The sequence below is a fragment of the Lepidochelys kempii genome, chromosome 1, assembly GCF_965140265.1.
Source record: "Lepidochelys kempii isolate rLepKem1 chromosome 1, rLepKem1.hap2, whole genome shotgun sequence".
NCBI lineage: Eukaryota > Metazoa > Chordata > Testudines > Cheloniidae > Lepidochelys > Lepidochelys kempii.
Window position 1 is genome coordinate 162963294 of NC_133256.1, and position 23457 is coordinate 162986750.

Here is a 23457-nt window from a genome sequence, read left to right on the forward strand (position 1 = left end):
GATGACAAAGTCCTTTACAGCTTGCTGCACAACTGTAGTTTAATTAGCACGACAGAGCTATTATTTCCTGAGATCGCTCTGAATTTTGATCAGCCGTCTGAAAATACTAACGCCGTGCACTGTCTGTTATGAGGCTACTGAATAACACCAGTGTAATGAAAGCCATTATGAGATCATCACTTTCCTACCCTGTATCATCAGAACCTTCTGTGAACTTCAGAGCAAACCGGGGAAAGCAACATGTATCACTTTGTAAATCCTCTTTTAAAGCACATCATCCACAGGAGTTCCTTTGACACTGCTGCGAGGAAGCAGTGCCTGAAGTATTTAAAAGCACTGAGGACTCTGCAGTTTAATGGTCTCAACACCATCTTCTTAGGAGAAACTGATATTTCAGAATCTCTCATAACAGGGGAAAAGATACTGCAGGAAGACAGCCTGAATTGGCCAACATGGACACTCGTTCATGCTGCAAGCAGTCAAGGCTGGGTGCCTTGGAGATACAGAATATTGCTAAGAAATGAATTGCCCATGAAGCAGCATGAAGACATCTTTCAGGAATTCTGTGATTCTCTGAACAAGTTCTATGGGAAATGCATCATCGTAGTGAGAGAGAAAAGGCAGACAAAAGAACCCACCGCTCAGGAGAAGATAACTCACCCGCAGGTCCCATCAGTCATTTACATGTCCAGCATTGAGTGCTGCCCTCAGATTGCTAAAGCCAATGGCCATGAGCTTCTCTCTGTGCCTCTGCCCTACAACTATCTCCACCCTATGGATGTAGCGTGGTCTTCTTTGAAGTGGTTTATTATCAACAACAGAAAGGAATTTTGTCTGAGGTCCATTGAGAGAACTTACTCCTACAGGTGTATACTTTTCAGTGACTTGGTTGAGAAAGGACTAGAAAAGATGACTCCAAGCAAATGGAAGATGGCGACTAACAAAGTGCGGAGATGGGAGAATTACTACCTTGATACATTTGCTTGAAGGTTTCCTCCTGCAAACAACAAATGCTCTTTGATTTAAAAATAAATAAATAAAATAAACGACCAATTAGCCAGTGTACCAGCTCTGCAGAGCCACTTCCCTCCTTAGAGGCCACCCTAAAACAGAAACATCAACAATGATCTTAATAACAAACATCATGTTAATCTGAATTTTAATCTCTTCATGTGGTCCAGGACTAGGGTGGTAAATGGTGTATAAGTGTTGGGATGGATAGACTTAATTCCCTTAATCACAGAGATGGGCCCAAACCAAAACCCAGAATCCAAACAGCGTGATTTTTGGGACAAGTTCAGATGCTGATCTGGGTCTGAATTTTATGGCTTTCTTCTTTCCTTCACCAAATCAAACCCCAGAGTTTGAGTTGGATCCTGATCAGTATATGAATTTTGCAGCTCAGGCCCATCTCTGACCCACTTGGGAGATCTACTAAGGAGTAAAGTACATCTGAGGTGGAAAGCATAGATGCCATTGTCTTTTATGCTTAACAGGGAAAACAAGCCAGAGGAATTCAAGTTACTATTGTCTTTAACATAAAACATAGGTATTGGCATACCACTTCAGACTCGTTATCTGATATTGGGCAGCACCAGATGTTTCAGAGGAAGATACAAGAAACCCCATAGAGGTAAATTATGCAATAACCTGCCAAGGAGGAAAGTTTGTTTCTAACCCTGTCAATCAGTAATTGGTTTATATCCCTTCAGATGAAATATTGCACTCAACCTAATGTAACTATGTGCTTTTCTTATCCATTTAAATGATTAATCCTTTTTTGAATCCTACTAAGCTCTCAGACTCAATATCTTGTGGCAATGAGTTGCATGGGTTAAGTACGACTTGTTTAAAGGAGTATTTCTTCATATCAAAATTAACTGGTGTTGCCTTTTCCATTTCAATGTTCCATTTCAATGTTCCCTTGTTGTTATAAATAAGTGTGCATGATTTGCCCTCTTTACACTATTCATTATTTTGTATACTTCTCCCATGTGCCTCTTACACAGAAAATGACAAAACTTCACAACTTAAAGAAAACATTTGGATCTCATGATGCTTGCCATTTTTATTCTAATGGCTTGATTGATGCACTGAAAATCCAAAGTACTTTTTCCATGTGTGGAAACTACATAATATATTATAGAAATTAGAGGTGGAAAAGTAAATTAGTTAATTAGGAAATCTAGTCCATTCCCTGGGGGATGAGGGTGGAGTCAGAGCAGTATCATTTCCCTACAGTATATTTTCTAGTAACGTGTGAATATATGCTTCAAAGTGTGTCTTTTCTCAGCTTTGTGTTCAATTACTATAAACTGCTGCTCTTTTTAGGGGTGGGAGGGTGGAAGGGGAAGTGACAGTGACAGGCTAAATGCTGTAAATGGGAATGGCCCAAGTATGAGTATATGTTACTGAAGGAGTAGAAAAGGTATGAGAGGAAAAGCTTTTATTGTTCCAATACCATGGGCCTGATTCTGATTTTGCACTGGTGTGAATGAGAAGTAGTTCGTCTCAAGTCAGTGGAGTTAAGTTGGTGTGAAAACACCCTGAGAAGAGAATCTGACCCAGTGTGTCTTTTGAGTGATGAAGGACAATAATTGCTTAGCCAGCACAGTATTCATTATTTCATTAACAAACTGGATGATATACAGCACATTTTTGGAATGTCTTTCTTGACCTTTAAACAATAATACTACACTATACACAAGAATAAAACTATCTGATCTGGGTTAGCCCAGGGTAAATCCAGAATAAATCCATTGCATTACTCTGGATTTACTATGGCAGAAATAAGATCAGAATCTGAACCAAACACAAGAACAAAACAAAGTGCTGGATTGCTTCACCAACACAGCAACTCCCTACTGAGCTTATGTGCCTCCCCTTTGCATAGTTGTGTTTTTCTTTATGGACAGATTAAGACACCTTTTACTCACATTGAGCCGTCCCCCCTGAAGTCAATGGGACTAGCTGCAGAGTCAGGCACTACTCAGTGTGAGTAAAGGCCCTTTATAAGCAAGAGAGAAACTTCCCCTATCGCATGAGATTCTTCATTATTGTCATCAGTCTCAGAAATAAGACCTTCCTACTCAAGCGATTTGTGTCATAGTAACACAGTAACTTTTAAAAGTTTAACACAGGCAGGAGCTTATCCATTGTGACACTGCACCCCATATGTTTTATAGAAATATGCTAATGAGTGTGAACATAATATAACTGAAATATGCTTCATGCAAAAGGTCTCTTGTAAGGTATCATTACAAAGCTTATAATCTACTGAGTGTGTTCATCCTATTTGTATGAATGTATCATTCTTGTATCTGAAACTAGGAATATGAAATATTCTACATAGAGTAGAATTCAAATACTGTACATTCAAATATACAGTAGGGGTCCTACTGTAATGATGCAAAGTCTGGGCCATTAATCGTGGTTTAGAATCTTGATGGCTCCCATTGACTAGGACAATTGGTTGTAGATGGTTTATTTACCTGCAAGCCTTCCTGTGGACGTGTGGGTAATGAAGAATAAGGTCTTACAGAGACATGTGATCATGTCACCTGAACTGGAATCCATCTTAAACCTGGTGCTTTTCCATTTAGAAGGAGGGGTGGGGATCCAGAGAGACAAAAGATTCACACCTTGTGCCAAAGCTATAAAAGGGGGTGGAACAGAACAAAGGGGGCTGCAGACATGAGAAAACCCCTACTTACCACCTGAGCTGGAACTAACAAGAACTGTACCGGGGAAAGGATTGGAAAGGAGTCTAGTCTGTGAAAGAAGCTTATTGGAACATCTCTGAGGGTAAGATTTACCTGTATTCAGTTTCTTAATGTATTAGGCTTAGACTTGCGTGTTTTTGCTTTATTTTGCTTGGTGACTTACTTTGTTCTGCCTTTATTACTTGAAACCACTTAAATCCTACTTTTTATACTTTTGTTTATTAATGAACCCAGAGTAAGAGATTAATACCTGGGGGAGCAAACAGCTGTGCATATCTCTCTATCAGTGTTATAGAGAGCAGACAATTTATGAGTTTACCCTGTATAAGCTTTATACAGAGTAAAACAGATTTATTTGGGGTTAGGATCCCATTGGGAGTGTCTGGGTGCAGGAGACAGGAGTGCTTGCTGAGCTGTTTTCAGTTAAGTCTGCAGCTTTGGGGGTGTGGGTCAGACCCTGGGTCTGTGTTGCAGCAGGCTAGTGTGTCTGGCTCAACAAGACAGGGTTCCGGAGTCCGAGGCCATCAGAGAAAACGGGCTAAGAGGTAGTTTCAGCACATCAGGTGACAGTCCCAAGGGGATCTCTGTGACCCAACCTGTCACATCCACCTTAAGTTCTTTTGCACAACTGAGGGAAATTGCAACCTATTCTCTACAGGATGTTGCAATCCTTTAAGATGATGAAAAACCACATAGCTAATATAGCTCTTTGGGACAGCACCTAGCACAATGGGGTCCTGGTCCATGACTAGAGCTCCCTAGGCAGTACAGTAATAAAAATAATACATAATAATATAGTTCTGACTGGGCTGGTAATTTAGAATGACAAGCATTTTCTATGACTAACCATTTTTAATAATAGGATATTAACAAATAACATGCACCCAATTCCCAGCAGAGGGCATTTAAACTAGCATGGATGAGTGTAATACATTCTTTGTATGGTTTTAAGTTGCTGTGATTTCTGTATAGTCTCACTAGTACCAGCCCTTGTAGTACTGTATAGTCCAATACATTTGATCATGACCTATTATCAAAGCATATATCTTAATTCCTGTCCCCATCTCTATTTGCACGATTAAACTACACAAGTAGGATAAAGTAATTCAAGTAACTCTGAATAAAGGTTAGAGGTCAGATGAGAGGCGGATGCGAATTCTAATATTGATGAAAGAGCCATAGCAGGTGCCCAAGGCAAGCAGGAATGCAAATAGCTTGAAATTACATACTATCTCACTGGCTAATTGGTTCTGAAGTGGAAACACTTTTTCAAGGAGCAGCCTCTCAATGAAAACTTTATTTGCTCCAGTTCATGGAGCAGGCATGCAATGACTAGATCAATACCAAATTTCCTAGCCCTTTGTTTAACAATATGCCCAAGTACTTCATGCATGGAAGTTTAGTAGGACATTAGGGCAGAATTGGGAGAAAGGGGAGTGGCTCACATTTTTACCTATTAATTTTAAGCCCATTTTGTTTTTCACAATTACTTTTGGGCATTAGAATCTAGCTCCTGGATAGTCTGCCTGGGTTTAAGCTCTTTTATGTTAAGAACAAGTGAGAGTGATGTAAACTACATGCAAACATAAGAAATAGAAATACATTTCCAGTTTTCTCCAGCAATAGGACAGCACTAGATTTTTTGTAGGAGGTTGTCATAAATATAAAGGAAAGGGTAAACCTCTTTAAAATCCCTCCTGGCCAGAGGAAAAATCCTCTCACCTGTAAAGGGTTAAGAAGCCAAAGGTAACCTCGCTGGCACCTGACCAAATTGACCAATGAGGAGACAAGATACTTTCAAAAGCTGGGAGGAGGGAGAAAAACAAAGGGTCTGTGTCTGTCTGTGTGATGCTTTTGCCGGGGACAGAACAGGAATGGAGTCTTAGAACTTAAAAAGAAAAGGAGTACTTGTGGCACCTTAGAGACTAACCAATTTATTTGAGCATAAGCTTTTGTGAGCTACAGCTCACTTCATCGATGAAGTGGGCTGTAGCTCACGAAAGCTTATGCTCAAATAAATTGGTTAGTCTCTAAGGTGCCACAAGTACTCCTTTTCTTTTTGCGAATACAGACTAACACGGCTGTTACTCTGAAACCTATCTTAGAACTTAGTAAGTAATCTAGCTAGGTATATGTTAGATTATAATTTCTTTAAATGGCTGAGAAAATAGCTGTGCTGAATAGAATGAATATTCCTGTCTGTGTGTCTTTTTTGTAATTTAAAGTTTTGCCTAGAGGGATTCTCTATGTTTTGAATCTAATTACCCTGTAAGGTATTTACCATCCTGATTTTACAGAGGTGATTCTTTTTTACTTCTATTAAAAGTCTTCTTGTAAGAAAACTGAATGCTTTTTCATTGTTCTAAGATCCAAGGATTTGGGTCTGTGGTCACCTGTAAAAATCCTCACCAATTTGCACAGGTGACCATTGATAGGTTGGGGCCCCACAAATTCTAATGCCAGCCTCAGTTGCTTTGTGCACTAAGCAAGTTTTCTCCCCCCCACCCCTTTTTTTTTTTTTCTAAAGTAGGCCCATATTTTGCTGACTCTGCAGGGGGGGCAACTGTTTTGAGGGAGGAGGTGCCATTTTGTTACATAATCATGGTTCAGGGTAGAGACCCACACTCCAACACAGTCAAATGATTGCTATCCTAAGCGTGTTTAAAAATCTGCTCTTGGACTGCACCCATGTATGCCACTTCCTAGAGTGGGGGTCATTTTAGCTACAGGACTCTAAAAATCAGGGAAGATCATGAAGATATGGCCTAGATATGTTGGCATATCAGCTCTGATACATTCAGTCATTAGCTGACAAAGCATGACATCCTCTTGAAGCCAGTGGACTTCCATGTGCTTTCTCTGAAGGGTTGGGCCTTACAGTTCGATTAAATATCATTTGTGTGTGTGCTTTTCCCCCCGACAGTGTAGCAGAATGGAACTGAATGCTGTGGAGTCATTAAAGGAGACTGCACTCCATGTTCATACATGCACATGATCCAGAGGCAGACATGGAAACTGTTGCAATTCACTGTGGTTGCCACATGATGGCCCCAGGCAGTACCTAAATATTCCATGGACAGGCTTGTCAGCTGAAAACTATTGGAGACTCACGGTGCAAGATGCAGGAGTTCTGTACCACCACAGATGCTTTCACCTTTCCACACCTTCTCAGTTTCTGTCCCTAGTACATGTATAAGTTTTACAAAACATGGATTGTCAGAGACTATTACTGACGTAGCTAGCTAGACTGCTAAGTTTTTATAAAAAGTCATCACAGTTAATAGTAGACGATGTAATTTTGTGCTACTGAAACCCACCAGGTATCTTGCCCCAGAGCTGCACCTGTGACATGAGCAGTTAACAAATCAATGCCCACAATTTCTACACAGTCTCCAAAAGCTAGAATTGCTTGTTTGATTTCACCAGGTACCACAATTCTGCAGTCGCAGAAAGAGGGTGGCAGTGAGCCACTGTTTGGTCACCTCTTACACTACACAGAGGCCCGAAACGTGACCTCAGAGCCACAGGCCTGATTTTTCCCTCAAATATCAGACACAAAGGTGAAACTTTGAGAAGTTATAAGCCACTGACAAATGACTCTTTATAATGGAAATACTGAGGCAGCTGTAACTATTGGCATCTCTAAGTGTTCTCTGCGTAGCAAAATAATGCAAGAGAGACCTCCAACTCCTCAGAAGAGCAGAAACTGCCAAGTTTTAATAGTTCTGGTTTGATTTGTGCTATTATTATTATTATTATTACTACAGTACAGCACTGTGTGCACTAGGCGCTGCATGTAGGGTAGATCTAGGAAGACACACGGATATTGTCCCTAACAGCCTACACCCTGGATTGGTTATTCTGGGTCCAGGGGCGGGACTAGGCATGCCCTAGGCTCTCCTCTGCAGCTGGTGCTGGTTGCCTTGAGAAAGGAGCAAGGAGAGTCTGGGGCTTTCTATTATCTGCCTCCTGCTATCTCCACCAGCTTGAGGCACCTGTGATGGATTTCCTAGTTAGAAGTGATTGTTTTTCTGCACTCCACAGCTGATTTTAAGAACAGCCTCTTTTACAGCACCTGCCTTAGGTGCAGCATTTCTGACAAGCAGAGACCCAGCCCGTTCCTACTGTGGAACCTTTATTGTATAAATAGAGGATGGGTATTCTTATTACATGTATAAAAAGTCAATATGCAGTTTAAATGAATGCTGCTCGGGGACGGTTTATTTCTTTGACACATCGTTCCATCTAAGGGAAGTCTTCACCCTCCCGGGAAAGGTATCCACATGAGCAGGAAATGTCAGGAAATCTGCAGAGAAAAAACAATGATAAAATTAGTGAGAACAGCAAATGTGCTATGCTTACAACATATGGTCTAAATCAGGGTTTCTCAACCTGTGGGTTGGGCCCCAACATTGGGTCGCCAGAATGTTTCAAAGGGTCACGTGGCAGCTCCTGTGGCTCCTGTCCCACAGGGCTGGCTGGGCTCGCCTCCTTGTTCCAGGCACTGCAGCCTCTGGGGTCCCAGCGCCACTCAGGTTTGGCCCAACTGTCATGACGAGGGGAGTCTAAGTCGGCCAAATTTGAGTGAGTGGCACTGCAACCCATGAGCCAGGTCACAACTCCACTCACACAAAAGTTGGTCCGGTCAGGGGAGCGGGGCCAAACCTGAGTGGTGCTACAACTCCGGAGTTTGCAATGCCCAGACGCAAGAGCCGAGCCCAGTCAGCCCCACAGCACAGAAGCTGCCACTATGGGATGAGTGCCAGGCAGGATCCACCTGAAACCACCTCAGGGCAGGGTCAGAACCAGGGCAGGGCAAGAGGGGCAGCTGCCCAGGGCTGGCTTAGGCCAGTAATGCCAGGTGGGGCTCGGTGGGGTCAACCCCACGCAGCAGGGCTCAGGGATGGCACACCAAATCCACCCCCAATGAACCTCAACAGACCACCAGGCTGTCTGGGTTGGGGCGGGGGGGGGGGAACCAAATATCTGGGGAGGCACGTGACCTCCCAACACGTCACCTCTGGTAGGGGGCGTAAATATGCTTGCTTGCCCTGGGCACTAAAATGCCTAGTTACAGCTCTGCCCCAGACCCTCTACCCTCAGAGTATTTACTGGGTTGTGACAGGCCATAAACATTTACAAATGCGTGCTGAGCCCAAATAGGTTGAGAACCACTGTTCTAAATCAGCTTTCCCATGTGGAAAGCCATGGCCAAACACAAAGCTCTGCAGCCTTAACACTATGTGGATTGCACAAAGCGGTGTGGAGAAAGTGAATAGGGAAGTGTTATTTACCCCTTCATGTAACACAAGCACCAGGCGTCACCCAATGAAATTAATAGACAGCAAGTTTAACACTAACATTTGGAAGTACTTTTCACACAACACACTGTCAACCTGTGGAACTCATTGCCAGGGGAGGTTGTGAAGGCTAAAAGGATAACTACGTTCAAAAAAAGAATTAAGATCAGTTCATGGAGGATAGGTCCATCAATGGCCATTAGCCAAGATGGTCAGGGACGCAACCCCATGCTCTGAGTATCCCTAAGCCCCTGACTGCCAGAAGCTGGCACTAGAAAACGGGATGGATCACTCAGTAACTACTACCCTCTTCTGTTCTCTGAAGCATCTGGCACCAGCCACTGTCAGAAGACAGGATACTGGGCTAGAGGGACCATTGGTCTGACCTAGTATGGCCATTCTGATGTTCTTGTGTTAGAACATCCTTTGGGTTGGAGGGTTCCTTCCGCTGCCACCATTCCCCATGTAAACAAAGAAGAAATTGATCCTCCAGTTCATGAGTGTCCCAATAGCTGTGAGGAGATCCTGAGGATTTGGGGCCATCTTTGGATAGCCAAGGTATTCTTGTGGAGGCCCATCTCCTCAGTACTCCCTGGACCTCCCCATGCTTCATGGCAGCATGGCTCTCTCAGAGGGTAACATCAGGGAAGGGCTCCACATGAAACCGAACACCAGGCAGAAGCAGGGATGCAACTACTTTGGTTTAGCCTCTCTCTCCAGCAGAATTTTTATTACTTGTTAAACATGCAAAACATTCTCACTGCTGTACAGTGCCAAGTGGAGGACCTGCTCCCTGCTCCAGTGTTCACAGTCTAAGATGACAGGCAATATAAATGAGAAAACGCATCAGGACCAAATTATGCCTTTTGGGGGGAAAATCTCCAACACTGGCAGGTATAACTTTTGTGCCAAGAATGCTTCTGGCCCGAATTCTACTGGCCGGGCCAGCGACGGCACACAGGCAGGGTAGGTTTTGCTGCTGTTGTAAAAGTAGCGGAGTGCTACTGACCATAGTCTGAACACTAGCTAATGGAGGGTCAGGGTATAGCCCTTAGGCAGGAAACCATGTTCCCTTGCAAATTCAGGCCACAGTGACAGCCAGACTTTCCCACACCTCCCTAGTGCTGTGTCCCAGTGGCTTGAATGGTGGGAGAGGACTCCTGAACACTTCTCCTCCCACATATACACCAGCCCTGGATATTTATTTTTGAAACCTTATCCCTAGCCTAGTAGAATTTTAATAAAACAGTCACTGAAACATGATAGAGAAAGAGAATAGTTCTTCCCTATCTTTCTAGTTCATAAATTAGTGCTTCCCAGACGCCAAATCAAAGGACGATACACGGAAGAAATTCAAAACATTTTCCTCTGTATCTTCCTGTCTCAGCTAACAATGATCCTCCCTGTGGTGCATGGCGTGATGCTGCCATGCTGTTGACTGGATATTTGGAACACAGGGAGCTGCCATTTTGGTGTTTAGATTCACATGCAGAATCATACTGAATGAATGTGTCTCATGGCAACTTTTCTCTCTGCCCTTTGCTGTTTTCCTTAGGCCTTGTCTACAGCTTGCACCAGTTTAGTTGAACAGGTTTAGTTAAATCATTGCAAACTCCTGTGCGGAAATTCTTATTTCGGTTTAAGAATAGAATGTATTTCCATTTGCCTTAAACCTGTTCCTAATCAGCTTGGGCCAAACTGCAATAAGTCTGGTTTAAACTGAAATAGGAGTGTCTATGGAGCCTTGTGCACCAGTTAACTAAGTCAGTTTAAAATCACAGCTGAAGCTTCACCTAAAGTGGTGAAGCAACTTGGCATATAGACAACCACTGCATTCTCACAACTTATTCTTAGGGTCATATTCTGCCACCAACTTTTATGCATAACTCCCATTCACCCAAGAAGGAGTTTTGGAAGAAGAATAATGGTGACAGGACTTGGGCCCAAATTGCTAACACTTTTAAAAATTGAAATTGATTTCTTACATGGGGTGAACCTTAATTTAAAAAATGCAACAGGAGTTCTGCTAATAACAACACTTTGTAAATGTAAAGAAGTAAAGCACTATGGAAGTCATATTATCCCTATTTTACTGATACAGAAACTAAGGCACAGAGCAAGACAGTGACTTGTCCAAAGTCACATAGCGAACAAGTGGCAGAGCAGAGAATAGCACCCCTGTCTCTTGATCCCCCCTGCAGTCTAGTGATTAGAGCAGAAGACACTCTTCTTGGTACCACATCCCAGATGGTGTACATTATACTGGCACGACTATACTTCTCCATGCTATGGGCACTATCAGTTGCTGAGCGTGCTCAGCTCTCTCTCAAGCCAGTCAGAGGCAAGGGTATGCAAGACCTTTAAGCACCGAGCACTGCTCACAGCTCCCAAAATGGGGCCCATTTATACCAGTAAAGTGCATAGCCTGTTGTATAGTGAAACTTGCATGATATATCCACCTCGGAGAACTCCTTGCGACATGGTTTTGCTCTTCCAGCTAAAGCACTTTCGTCCTGTAACATACTTAAACTATGTGAGAGATTTAAGTTTTCTTTAAAGTCTTAGATTTTTTTTAAAAGGTCAGACGGGACCATTAGCTCATCCAGTTACCCCTGTGTTGAGCCCAATTTAAACTTGTCTTCTGGTGCTCAGATCCCATAGGTGCTGAGGATGGTCTAAAAGCTTAGGTAGATACATAGCAGAAAGAGAATCTCGTACAAAGATCTCTTAAAGGTCATGCACAACAATGTGACTTTTCTGGTGATCATTGTGTCAGTGGTAGAGGATTGAACCACTTAGCGTACATGCATGTGCTGAAGTAACACAGGAAATATTTTTGTTTGACTACAGGATAAGTGGTGATGAGCAAGATAACACTTGAATCCAGCTAGATCAGAACCAAAACATCATAATGAGCTATAACAGTATACTGCCCTCCTGCTGTTATCACACACCAGTTGAGCCAGTAATTCTATACCTTGTAAGATTCTTCAATCTTCCTTCTTCTCTGCTTCCTTTTTCAGCTTTGCCTCATGTTCTTTTTTCATTTTTTGTTCAAGTTTTTTACTCTGGTATATTTTTGCTCCAGCAAATGCCAAGCAAAGAATTAATGTTTTAGCTGCCAAAATGTACATCAGCAGTGGAAAATTCTCCAAAGCCTGAAATAGAAAACAATATATTTCAACAGAGTTTCTACAACACTTGAGCAACTGTGACATTTAAAGCACATCTATGGCATACTATAGACCTTCCCTTTGGAAGCTGTATTATTCAAGACTTTGTTCATGCTATGGCAATGCAGTGCATGCAGTCTTCCCATGGGAAATCTCTGGCCATCTGGATCAGAGTTCAGGTGCAGACTGAAAAATATTTCCCTCAATTCATCTCAATTTGTAAATGAATTCGCTTTGCCCGTATTCACACCTCCTTCTAGGTTTGCTTTTCTGTGAATTAGTTTACTGGCAAGATGGTTTGCTTAAAGGGCAAATTTTAAGTGAATGTTGCAAGAGATTTGCAGAAAGCAAACTTTGAGTGGTAACTGTGAGGATTCACCTGATTCCTACACTAGTCTCAGACATTAGGCATTATCAAAGTTGCTTTCCTGGGCACTGCTGAAGATTTTTGGCCTTCCTAGAAGTTTATGTACTTAGTTTTGCCATTGACTTCAATGGAGTTAGGAATTCACCCCAGGTTTCTGAAGAATCATCAGCCGGAAAAGGGGGATTACGATGGATGATAACTCTAGAACCGTTAAATATCAAAACTCCTCCTGGCACCACATTGCTTGAGTTACACAACAGCCCAAATGTGCTCCTCTTACAGCCTCTTACATGGCAGCCTGCTAGCCATGCTGATGACCACCTTACCTGGACCTGATATCAGGTAGCTACAGAATAATATCAAAGATGAGCTCATCAGGCAATGGTAATACTGGCTCTAGACCAAGATCTTTATGTACTGGTTTGTTGCAGTTGCAGGATAGAAACAAATCAAGGAATTGCACAAGGTATTCATGTATGAGACCAAAAGAGCCAGAGCTGAGTCAAGAATTGTAGCTTAGGAGCTGTAAGCCAATGACTGATAAATCACAGACACCATCTTCCTCTGAAATAAAGACACAGTCTTGGATGGTGACCAGACCCCACTAATACTGGGGGTTTGCGAGGGCTGTAATTGGCTCTTGTTCCCTCAAAGCCATGATCTTGAAGGCATGTAGCAGTGGCTGCCAGGCTCTGTGTAACATCGATCCATAAAGGTGATCTGTTGAGACAGTCATCCAGACACAAGGAGATGTGTATTCCTTTCTCTCAAGGGGGAGGGGAGGGGAAGGAGGGAGGGAGGGAGGAATGACACTGGTTTTTGTGAATATCTGTGCAGACGTCAAAGTCCAAAAAGGGAGTGCTGCATATTGAAAAAAAGCATGTCATCCATTCAGGGCACAGAAATACACCATGTGACTGGGTGCAGAGACCAGATAACCCGAATTCATTCCATCTCTGGCCCACACAGAGCTCCAGGGAGAGGCCATAAAAGCAGCTGATCCAGAAACAGGAAGTTGTAGGTTCCCTGGGATAAGGCTGTTTTTGTCGCCCAGGGATGGGTAATAAATGCTGATCTGTGGAATCCCTGTGTTCCATACAGATTTTTTTTTGGTTAACTGCTTTTCTGTGAGTAAAATACAGAGTTCTGCATGGAAAAAAAAATCCAATTGGCTCATCCCCAATTTTTGTGTTGAGTTGCAGTGACCTCTGTGTCCAGCCAAAAGAGCTCAGACATTTCATAATGAATATTTCACAATGTGCTGCTTGTGAATAAGCTTCAGGCCACACATCAGTCACAAAAGCTATCTGGCCAATCATTCTGAGTAATGGCTGAATCTGAGAAAACAGATCTGTTTGCAGACAATTTGCACACAGAAAAACTTCCAGAATAAACTGATGAAGTGAGCTGTAGCTCACGAAAGCTTATACTCTAATAAATTTGTTAGTCTCTAAGGTGCCACAAGTACTCCTTTTCTTTTTGCAAATACAGACTAACACGGCTGCTACTCTGAAACCTGTCAGTAAACTATTTGTTATTTATTCTTAACCAAGCTCTAGTCACCCTCACAAGTTAATCAGGTGATAAATATCCATTACAGTGTGGTGTGAAGGGTTCGCTGGGGTCCTGCCTACACTGAAAAAGCTGAGAACGGTTGTTAGCTATGCGTGCTGAACTTAATTGCAAGTGCAGACAAAGGGAAACTATGTTCCGCACCCTTTAGTAATCTATACCTTATTCCCTGATAACCAGAAACTTCTTCGCTTAAACTCTGTACCATTTCTTTTATTTTAACATTATTGTAATAAAATTATTAAAATTACCGACGTTCTCAGTAAATGGGTAGTTTTTCTAATGTAAGCAGGGCATAGGTGGGTGGGAGGATCTCTGCTCAATTCAGGATAGAAGATATTTGCTAATGTCTCTGATATTGACCAATATTAAATTCTTCAGAGGAAAACAAACCAAGGCCAAGATCCTGCAAAGGTTACGCATATGCTCAGCTTTAAGCACATATTTGCATTTCTGAGGCCTAATTCTTGTTAATATTCATCCATATGACTTAGCGTTACCAATTCCCACAATTTTATAATGAGGCTCGCACTAGCTGGTGTTTTACTTAAAGCGCCAGCTCCTGGAATCAGGTCTCAGCTGTCATTTAGAACGTTCTAGCTGTCACGGCTGCAGAAGACAGCTTGAAAAAGTGACCCCCTAAAAGCTCAAAAGCCGGAAAGCAAATAAGACCCCACATTTATTTATATACTAAATCTCATGGGGGCAGTTTTGTGGCCTGACTCATGATTTTGAATGCTTGGGGTTGGTGATGCTTCACAAACTTTTCCACATTATAAAGATTTGATACTATAAGAGATGTGTGTGGAAAATCTAAGTGCAAAAACTGCATAATAAAGAACTTTAAAACACACTGGCAGAGGATCGGGCAACGCGTAATGGAGCTTTCAGTATCAGAAATGCACTGTAGATGCTAGAATTTCACCTCATGCTGTTTCAAAGAGCCAGCTGGCCTAATTCCCCACCTGAAAGCAGTGCAAAGTAACTTGATAGTCAAACCTTTCACTTACTATAACTACTAGTATGCTGTAACTCAGTTTCGCCAATATTAGAATACATAATGCAAATAAAACCCCCTATGTTATCACTCCATTACAGTTGTCAATTTAAAATATAGATATCAGGAAATGCTCAAGTTTAGGAGTGCTGATTTGTCCACATTGCACAGACTTTATACGAAATTATACTAGATCCATCTACAGCTGCAGCCCAGGGTCCTAATTTTGCAAAGAACTTCATCACAATTTGTAGGGGTTGTGCTGTCTTTCAACCATATCTATGTAATCTCAGGAAGCACAGCTACAAGGCTTCTTGGTAGCACTGCTGCTTCGATTAATATCATTTACACATGAAAACTGTTAGTACACAAGGTGGCAGGGAGTATCTATGTGTGTGTGGGGAGCTATCCCTATATCAGTTCATAAGCCAAAGTCATTCATGGTGTAACCTGTTGCACCAGGAATGAATAGAGTAACACCAGAGATGAGAAAATACTACCTGCCCCGTTGAATTTATAGCCTAGGTATTGGAAAGGACTCATAAGATAGACAAAATGGACAAACGTGGTGGGGTGGATGGGAATATGGGGCAAGCAAACAGAACTGAGTGGAAAAATTTAAGTCCCAGCTGACCTATTACCTAGCCAATGCTAATCAGGAGTGACTGGTAGGCATCACAGCAGGGGTAGGTTTTAAGGAGGAATTTAAAAGAGGATAAGTTACAGCTTTACAAATAAAAGAAAAGAAGGACTTGTGGCACCTTGGAGACTAACCAATTTATTTGAGCATAAGCTTTTGTGAGCTACAGCTCACTTCATCGGATGCATTCAGTGGAAAATACAGTGGGGAGATTTATATACACAGAGAACATGAAACAATGGGTTTTACCATACACCCTGTAACGAGAGTTTCAGAGTAGCAGCCGTGTTAGTCTGTATTCGCAAAAAGAAAAGGAGTACTTGTGGCATCTTAGAGACTAACAAATTTATTTGAGTATGAATGATCAGGTAAGGTGAGCTATTACCAGCAGGAGAGTGGGGGGGTTGGGGGGGAACGTTTTGTCGTGATAATCAAGATGAGCCATTTCCAGCAGTTGACAAGAACATCTGAGGAACAGTCGGGGGCGGGAGGATAAACATGGGGAGATAGTTTTACTTTGTGTAATGACCCATCCACTCCCAGTCTTTATTCAAGCCTAAGTTAATTGTATCCAGTTTGCAAATTAATTCCAATTCAGCAGTCTCTCGTTGGAGTCTGTTTTTGAAGTTTTTTTGTTGAAGAATTGCCACTTTTAGGTCTTTTAATTGAGTGACCAAAGAGATTGAAGTGTTCTCCGACTGGTTTTTGAATGTTATAATTCTTGACATCTGATTTGTGACCATTTATTCTTTTATGTAGAGACTGTCCGAGGGGCATGGCAGAGGGGCATTCCTGGCACGTGATGGCATATATCACATTGGTAGATGTGCAGGTGAACGAGCCTCTGATAGTGTGGCTGATGTGATTAGGCCCTATGATGGTGTCCCCTGAATAGATATGTGGACACAGTTGGCAACGGGCTTTGTTGCAAGGATAGGTTCCTGGGTTAGTGGTTCTGTTGTGTCGTTGCTGGTGAGTTATGTCGATGAGGAGTCTCCAAGCCAAATAAAACTATAAGATTTATTGGAGCTGCTTTCCCCCGCCCCATGTTACTCAAATGAAGATAAGACTAGAATAAAGTAAATGACAACTCTCTGGCAGCTCATTATTCCTGAAAGAGCAGAGCACTGTACACCTGCTAAGGGGGATTAGGATGCCCTTATGCATACCTCTAGGTGTACTAGCAAAGCCAATATTCTCATATGCCCCAAATGCCAGTTAGCTATAACCTCAGGTGATTTCTTACTTCCCATCCAGACAGGACCAAAATACCAAGAAGCTGCTCGTGCATTTAATTAAAACCTTCCCCATCTCAAGAAAGTCATTGTGTCTGGTGTGCTGCTGACTAAGTGGTACATCTGTACCAGGGATACCAAACAGCAACATGGGGATGAATGGTATAGACAACACAGCAACTGTGCTACAGCACAGCCTTGAAAGGGGACTAGACAGAAAGGAAGAAAAGCAGAGCCAAATGCCATGTGGAGTGTGTGTATGGAGAAGCAAGACAGCGTCTGTCTATAGTACTCTGAGGCCCACAGCAAAGTCCTCACTCATAGGCACACAGCAAAGTCAACTTGCAAGGCACTGAATATATACGGTAGGATATATATTATTAAGTCTCCAGATTCCATGGGGAGAGAGCTGCAGTTAATCCCCTTAAACCTGAACATGGTGCTTACGCCAAACAAAGACACACACTCTGACACAACATCCCCAGCTCTAGCTTAACATGCTCCTCTTTAACATCCCCACCCCAGGCTTTAACAACAAAAGTCTCCTCACCCGCCAATTAAATTCCACCATCTTGGATCTCTGACGATGTCACGGATCGCACCACAGTCTAAGCCCAGCAACGTTTGTCAGATTTATAAGAAACTGGTGGAGGCGGAGTCATCTGAGGAAATAAAAATAAAGAAAGAAATGAGCCAATCTCTCCGCATTTGACACGTCCTTGCTGCACATCTCTGACAACCACACCGAGCCTACTGCTACGATACACTCAGAACGTTCAGTAACCACTTCGCAGGGAGCGGATTATTTTGTAGCTGGTTGAGTGACACGTACAACGGCCATTGGGAGCCTTACACAGAGCTGAAGGTTGACAGGCCTGGAACAGGTGTCATGTGTTTGCATGGTGGAGGCCCAGCCCTTCCAGACACAGCAAATCCCTGCAGCTGTTCAACTATAAATGCAATGCTGGCTCATTTGAGAAGCATGACATGTGTGCAAATGGAGTATCCCCATGAGATGTTTTAGGGAAACAAGCCCACCAAAACCAAGGCTGTGGTTTTAATCCCACAGGCCCTGCTCAGAGCTTGAATCCCCAGTGCTACGATTCCTCTTGTTTTTAGCATCATCTGGGGAAAGTGAAAATATGCTTCTGGATTTTGAAAAAAACACTGTACATAAGTCCTCCTACGACAAACACAATAAAACAGCTGAAAGTCAAACTCACTGTCAGTGATCCCCTAGGGCGCTTGCTGTAGCTTCTGGCACTGAGATCTCCAGCTGAGGAATGCTTGAGGAGCCTCAAGTGGCCATAAGGCAGCTGCATAGGGATGAGATTCTGCACATGTTCTACCCGTCCCTGAGCTGTTTCCCTATGTGTGCCCCATGTTTACATAACAGCAGACTCACTGTGTGATCTGCAGAATGGGGACTACATCTTAGCCACTTACAGTTATGGTGGGCTTATTGCTATTGTTCGTATAGCTCTGCTTTTCTGATCCTCCTCTGAGTAAGATAGAAGAGTCAAGTGAGTGGTCTTAAGGCTCTTGCAGCACTTAACTATCTCACCATGGGCAGGGAGCTGTGTGCCCATAAGACAGACCCCAGACTGCCTGCAGTACAGCTCAGGCTCTTGGGGAAAATGCGTTTGTTTGCTATGTCTGAGCCCTTCTTTCATTCACTTTTGATCAGGAAATGCAGTTTTAATTAGGCCCAATATCTGAGGAGCGTAACTCGTACAAAGTGGCACAAAAGCATAACCTACCTACAGGGAAGCATTTGGAATGGTGCAAATGGATCAATGAATCCATGCGTGAAAAGGAAGGAAGAAGCTGATGAGCTACTTTCCTCTCATAAAGAAAAGGAGTACTTGTGGCACCTGAGAGACTAACAAATTTATTTGAGCATAAGCTTTCGTGAGCTACAGCATGCATACATCCGATGAAGTGGGCTGTAGCTCACGAAAGCTTATGCTCAAATAAATTTGTTAGTCTCTCAGGTGCCACAAGTCCTCCTTTTATTTTGCAGATACAGACTAACACGGCTGCTACTCTGAAACCTTTCTTCTCATAGCGTCTTCAATCATAGAGAAGTACTCATTCCTTGGGCACTGAATGGACTAGCCTGTCTGTGACTATCTATAAGCCTTATGGGAACTGACATTTGTGGCATTCTCTTCATAACTTCTACTTTTGCCAAAGCATTATAGCAGGTGTGATCTAACAAGCCACTAGTGGTTTACTTCCTGCAAAAAGGAATATTAAGCAGATATTTACTTCAAAATTGTAATGACCATGAGATTTATCAGCTCTTGGGATCTTTATCCCTTGGGATAGTAGGTCTTGACACTGAAATCAGTTGTGGGAGCAGAATTCTCAATACATGGTTTGGATTCAAACCTGGGTGACTCAATTTTTAGGTACCTATAGGATTGAGGCGCCTACAGGGAGGTATCCAGCTCTGAAAGTGTTGGCCAGAATCCTTTTAAATCAAACAGATCTCCATCATGACCATGAATTGCTTTAAGTATAACAGCTCAATTTTAGAATGTTCCTGAAAAAAACTCTGAAGAGGGGATGTGTTTAGAGGTTCAAAACCTGTAGTCACCTCTAATGAGTCAATCAGGAAGCAAAGATTTGGTTATCGCTGGCTATTGAGGGAATTAGTTTTTCTTTTGGTGTTTCGGGGGGGGGGGGTGGCGGTTGGAGGGGGAGGAGATTGGTGAATTATAAAATTATGCCACATAATACTTTTGTAATGCATAAAGTCTATAGAGATGTAGGCCTGATTCTCCACACACTGGTGTAAATCAGGAGTAACTCCACTGAAGTCACAAATAGGGTAAGTGGGAATGAAATCAGGCCCTTTTTTGTGTACTGTGGGATTTTAATTAAGAATCAGAACTCTCGGTGAGAGCTCCTACCTCCTGCCATCTCTCCTACTTACAGTATCAGCTTTACTCACTGTTGTGAACTGGCTTGGAAGCCACCTTTATATATCAGTGTTGCATACCCATGCTTTGATGTCCCCAACATCCAGTAGCCCCACTTAATCCTGCTTTAGACCTCTTGGTTCTCCTGCTTCCTCATCTTGACCCAGGCCTGGTAAATCTTGGCAGAAGAAAAAAGCCTGGATGTATATGTATGAAAGGCAGGATTGATTCTTCATAGTTTAATAGAAACATTTATTAGCATTGACATCACTGGTTTAAAAATAAAAAAGCTCACACATTGTACTCTCAAGGTTATGCTATCTTAAAGGGAGGCAGGCAAATAAACAATCCGAAGTTTCATGTTTGCTTTTTCAAAGGCAGATAAGGCAAAGATAGGAGTTTAGAAACATCTACACTCGGCTGTTATTTGTTCCCCTGAAAATGTATATTCTCTTAATAAATACAAGGGTAATGGAAAGGAGACCCAGCTCAGTGCAAAGGAGGTCACCTTCACTCGCCGTCACGACTTCCAAGGAGATCTTGCGGTTAAGTCACGTGAGCGACTGAGTGACAGGTGACCTGAGCTCTACTCTGAGCATAGGCACAGACTTCCAGGGCTCAATTCACCACTGACTTGCACATCGCATAGTCATCTAGCCCGCGCAAATGTGAGTAAAATGACCACCACCATAGTAGCACCTCACAATCTTTAACATGTTTATCCTCACAACACCTCTGTAAGGCAGAGCAGTGCCATTATCCTGATTTTATGGATGGGGAAACTGAGGCACAATGACTCAAAGTAGAGAGCAGGGAAGTGAACCCAGGACTTTCAAGGCCTAGGCTGCTGTTTTAACCACTGGATCATCCTTCCTCTCTACCTCTGCTCCCAAACCATAATCCTCCACTCACTCAGTCTTGCATCAGCTGTGCATACCTGTAAGTGACTAGACACAGTGCAAGGTAGTGGAGAATGAGGCCTCTTATGCGATGTTGGCTGGAAAACTCCTGTGGCCTACTGATACCTTTGTTTACCAAGCAGTGAAACGGGGCTCATAATACTGTTCTACCTGGCAGGGGTGTTGTGAGCCTTAATTAACGTGTATAAAGCGCTATGAGATGAAAGGCAGCATACAAGGGCAAAATAGAATTTATTTGATTGCACCTACTGTAAGGTGATGGCAGACTCTAACCTGCGCTAAAAGAATGTGTATCCTCCTTCCATTTGGACAGAAACCACGTTTTCTTCTGCCGACCATCTCTCCCCATCTTGCTGATCTCACTGGCTTCCCCTCGTTCATATATTTAAAGAGACCATCAATACATGTTACAGCATGCCATTACTCAGAGAAACAATCACAGGGCTTCACTTGCTGATGCTACACTGTGTGTCAGGCTGGGCTCTCTGAGAATGGGACCAAGATACCCCAGCGTGGCTCTACAAAGCCAGACCAAAAGCCAGTGTGTGACACGGCAGAAGAGAATCTGATCCTGGACTGCCACTCCCACAATTCTTCAAAACTCAACAGCACATGTGATACAGGATGAAATCATTCAGGGCCAGGCGGATCCAGATACTTGTATAGCTCAAACATAGTGGCCCAGATTCTATTATAGGCTATGCTGGCATAAGTCAAAAGTTGCTCAATTGAGGCCAGCGAAGTTACTCTGGGTTCAAACCAGTGTAGCTAAGAGCAGTGCGTTAAAGGAATAACAAAAATATACAATACCACTGAGTTCTTCATACCTGGAGTTGTAGAGAGCAGATGTATTAACAGCCCCTCCAACAGAGCCTCACATACTCCATACTCTGGAAATTAAACATGGAGCAAAGGGAAATTTAAAGGGACAGTGTCAGATTTAAAATCATATTACAAATGCCTGCAGCACCTCAGATTGTTAACCCCCAGGTCCAAGCACAGCACTTTAGTCACCTGCCAGACTGCTTTTAGATCAGAGGGGTTTCTGAGATGCCACCACCACCGCTGCACTCACTACCAGCCAACCACCTGCTGCTGCTGCTTCTTCCACCTGCATGCCTCCCTCTTATCACCCCCCAATATCCATTCCTTCCCACTTGCTGGCACCCCTCGGCACCCTGCCTGGCTTTCTGCTGCCAGCTACCCACCACGCCCCAGTGCTTGTCCCCTACCCATCCACTGCTTGATTGTGCTGCCTTCCCCTGTCATTGTTACTTGGGCCCTGCTACCTCTGCTCCCCCCTGCCCCCAACTCTACTCTTCACCCCCAAACAAGTCACTTCCCAATGGAAGTCCTCTCCCAGCTGTCACCTACACTGTACCTGAACTGCACACACAGCTCAGGAAACGGAAATAATTTTTTCAACACAGTAATTTTCACTCTCTTTCTGCAATTCATTTACTTCACTCAGCTGAGACAGAGAAACTAAACATAAGTGAAATCGACTAGCCCAGTGCCAATTTTATTTTCAGGTTCTCATACCCAAAAGCTCTGCATCAGTGCTTGGGTTCCAGCACTCCAGGGGATGCTCACATGCAGTCAAATACGTTTTTACTGAATTTGAAAATCATATCAAACCACTTTAATGAGCGGGGGGGGGGGGGGGTCCTTACAAAATGTGGGGCTCAAAATGTCCAACAAGCGTCCAATAAAGTTGCTGAGATGGACTGGGGAAATGGACATAGCCCAGAAAAAGACAGAGAGCCTAATTTTGAACTGCCTTGCACATGCATGTAAGGTGTTTCTATTCTGAACTGAAAGCAATGCCAACACAAGATGCAAACCAACAGGGAATCAGGCCCAGAAACGCAACTTTATCTGAAACTCACTTTGTTTAAAGTTTGCATTTTGTGCTGAAAGTCTAGCTCTTACAGATACCCCTAGATCACGGATTCATTTTAAAAATAAGACCTCCCCAAAGAGAACAAACGGATACAGTACCTTGCAGCAGGCAACCATTACACACAGAGGGGAAGTGGAAACAAACTACAAATACCAGAAGTCTTACAGCTGGCAAACTACAGCTCCCAGCATACCACAGTGATATCTAGCTGTTAACCCTTTTTTCCGCTATACCTCCATAAAACAAACGTGCACAATGCACGTTTTGGCACACTTAACACCATGTATATTATTAACAGTGATAATGTGGAATTTTTCCTTTTAGAATGACACCTGGTAGAACACGTGGACAGCTTGTTCTACAGGTGTTGAAAAGAAGAAATCCAGAGTTAAAGTACCCACAACATCCCACATTCATAGGTGCCTATGCACCGTCTGTGTAAGGTAGATACATGCTTTTGACACGAATCTGTGCTAGCTGACCTTTAAACCCTATACACTATGGCAGTTTGACCATTAGCTGCAGACAATCTTAACTAAGATCTGCGTTGGAACTAACCTGTACCTGGTAGTTCAGGTTGAAGTGCTATACCCATCTCATCACCTTATCTGTCCCTGAAACACAAGACAAGGCACCCCTCTCCCCGCCCCCAAATAGTGATCTAGATACTTCTATGGTCCCCACCACTTTTATGTCTGAGG

The 23457-nt window shown here is 43.0% G+C and overlaps 2 protein-coding genes across 7 annotated transcripts; one reads left to right on the plus strand and one right to left on the minus strand.

Moving 5' to 3' along the window:
- The first annotated feature begins 240 nt into the window (after positions 1-240).
- On the plus strand, positions 241-987 carry C1H21orf140 (chromosome 1 C21orf140 homolog). Its single transcript, XM_073328537.1, has one exon. It carries the CDS (start codon positions 241-243, stop codon positions 985-987), a length of 747 nt encoding a protein of 248 aa, XP_073184638.1.
- Positions 988-7840: 6853 nt separating this feature from the next.
- On the minus strand, positions 7841-22910 carry SMIM11 (small integral membrane protein 11). Of its 6 annotated transcripts, XM_073361455.1 has the most exons (7): positions 22855-22910; positions 21681-21743; positions 21127-21225; positions 20014-20111; positions 17557-17668; positions 12000-12180; positions 7841-8028 (listed from the first exon to the last, which is right to left on the minus strand). In XM_073361455.1, exons 5-6 carry the CDS (start codon positions 17575-17577, stop codon positions 12013-12015), a joined length of 189 nt encoding a protein of 62 aa, XP_073217556.1. In that variant the 5' UTR covers positions 17578-17668; positions 20014-20111; positions 21127-21225; positions 21681-21743; positions 22855-22910; the 3' UTR covers positions 7841-8028; positions 12000-12012. The 6 variants fall into 6 exon arrangements, with proteins under 6 accessions (XP_073217556.1, XP_073217564.1, XP_073217569.1 ...); XM_073361463.1 differs by lacking the exon at positions 21127-21225; XM_073361468.1 differs by lacking the exon at positions 21127-21225 and having other exon boundaries at positions 20014-20130.
- Between the last annotated feature and the right edge of the window lie 547 nt (positions 22911-23457).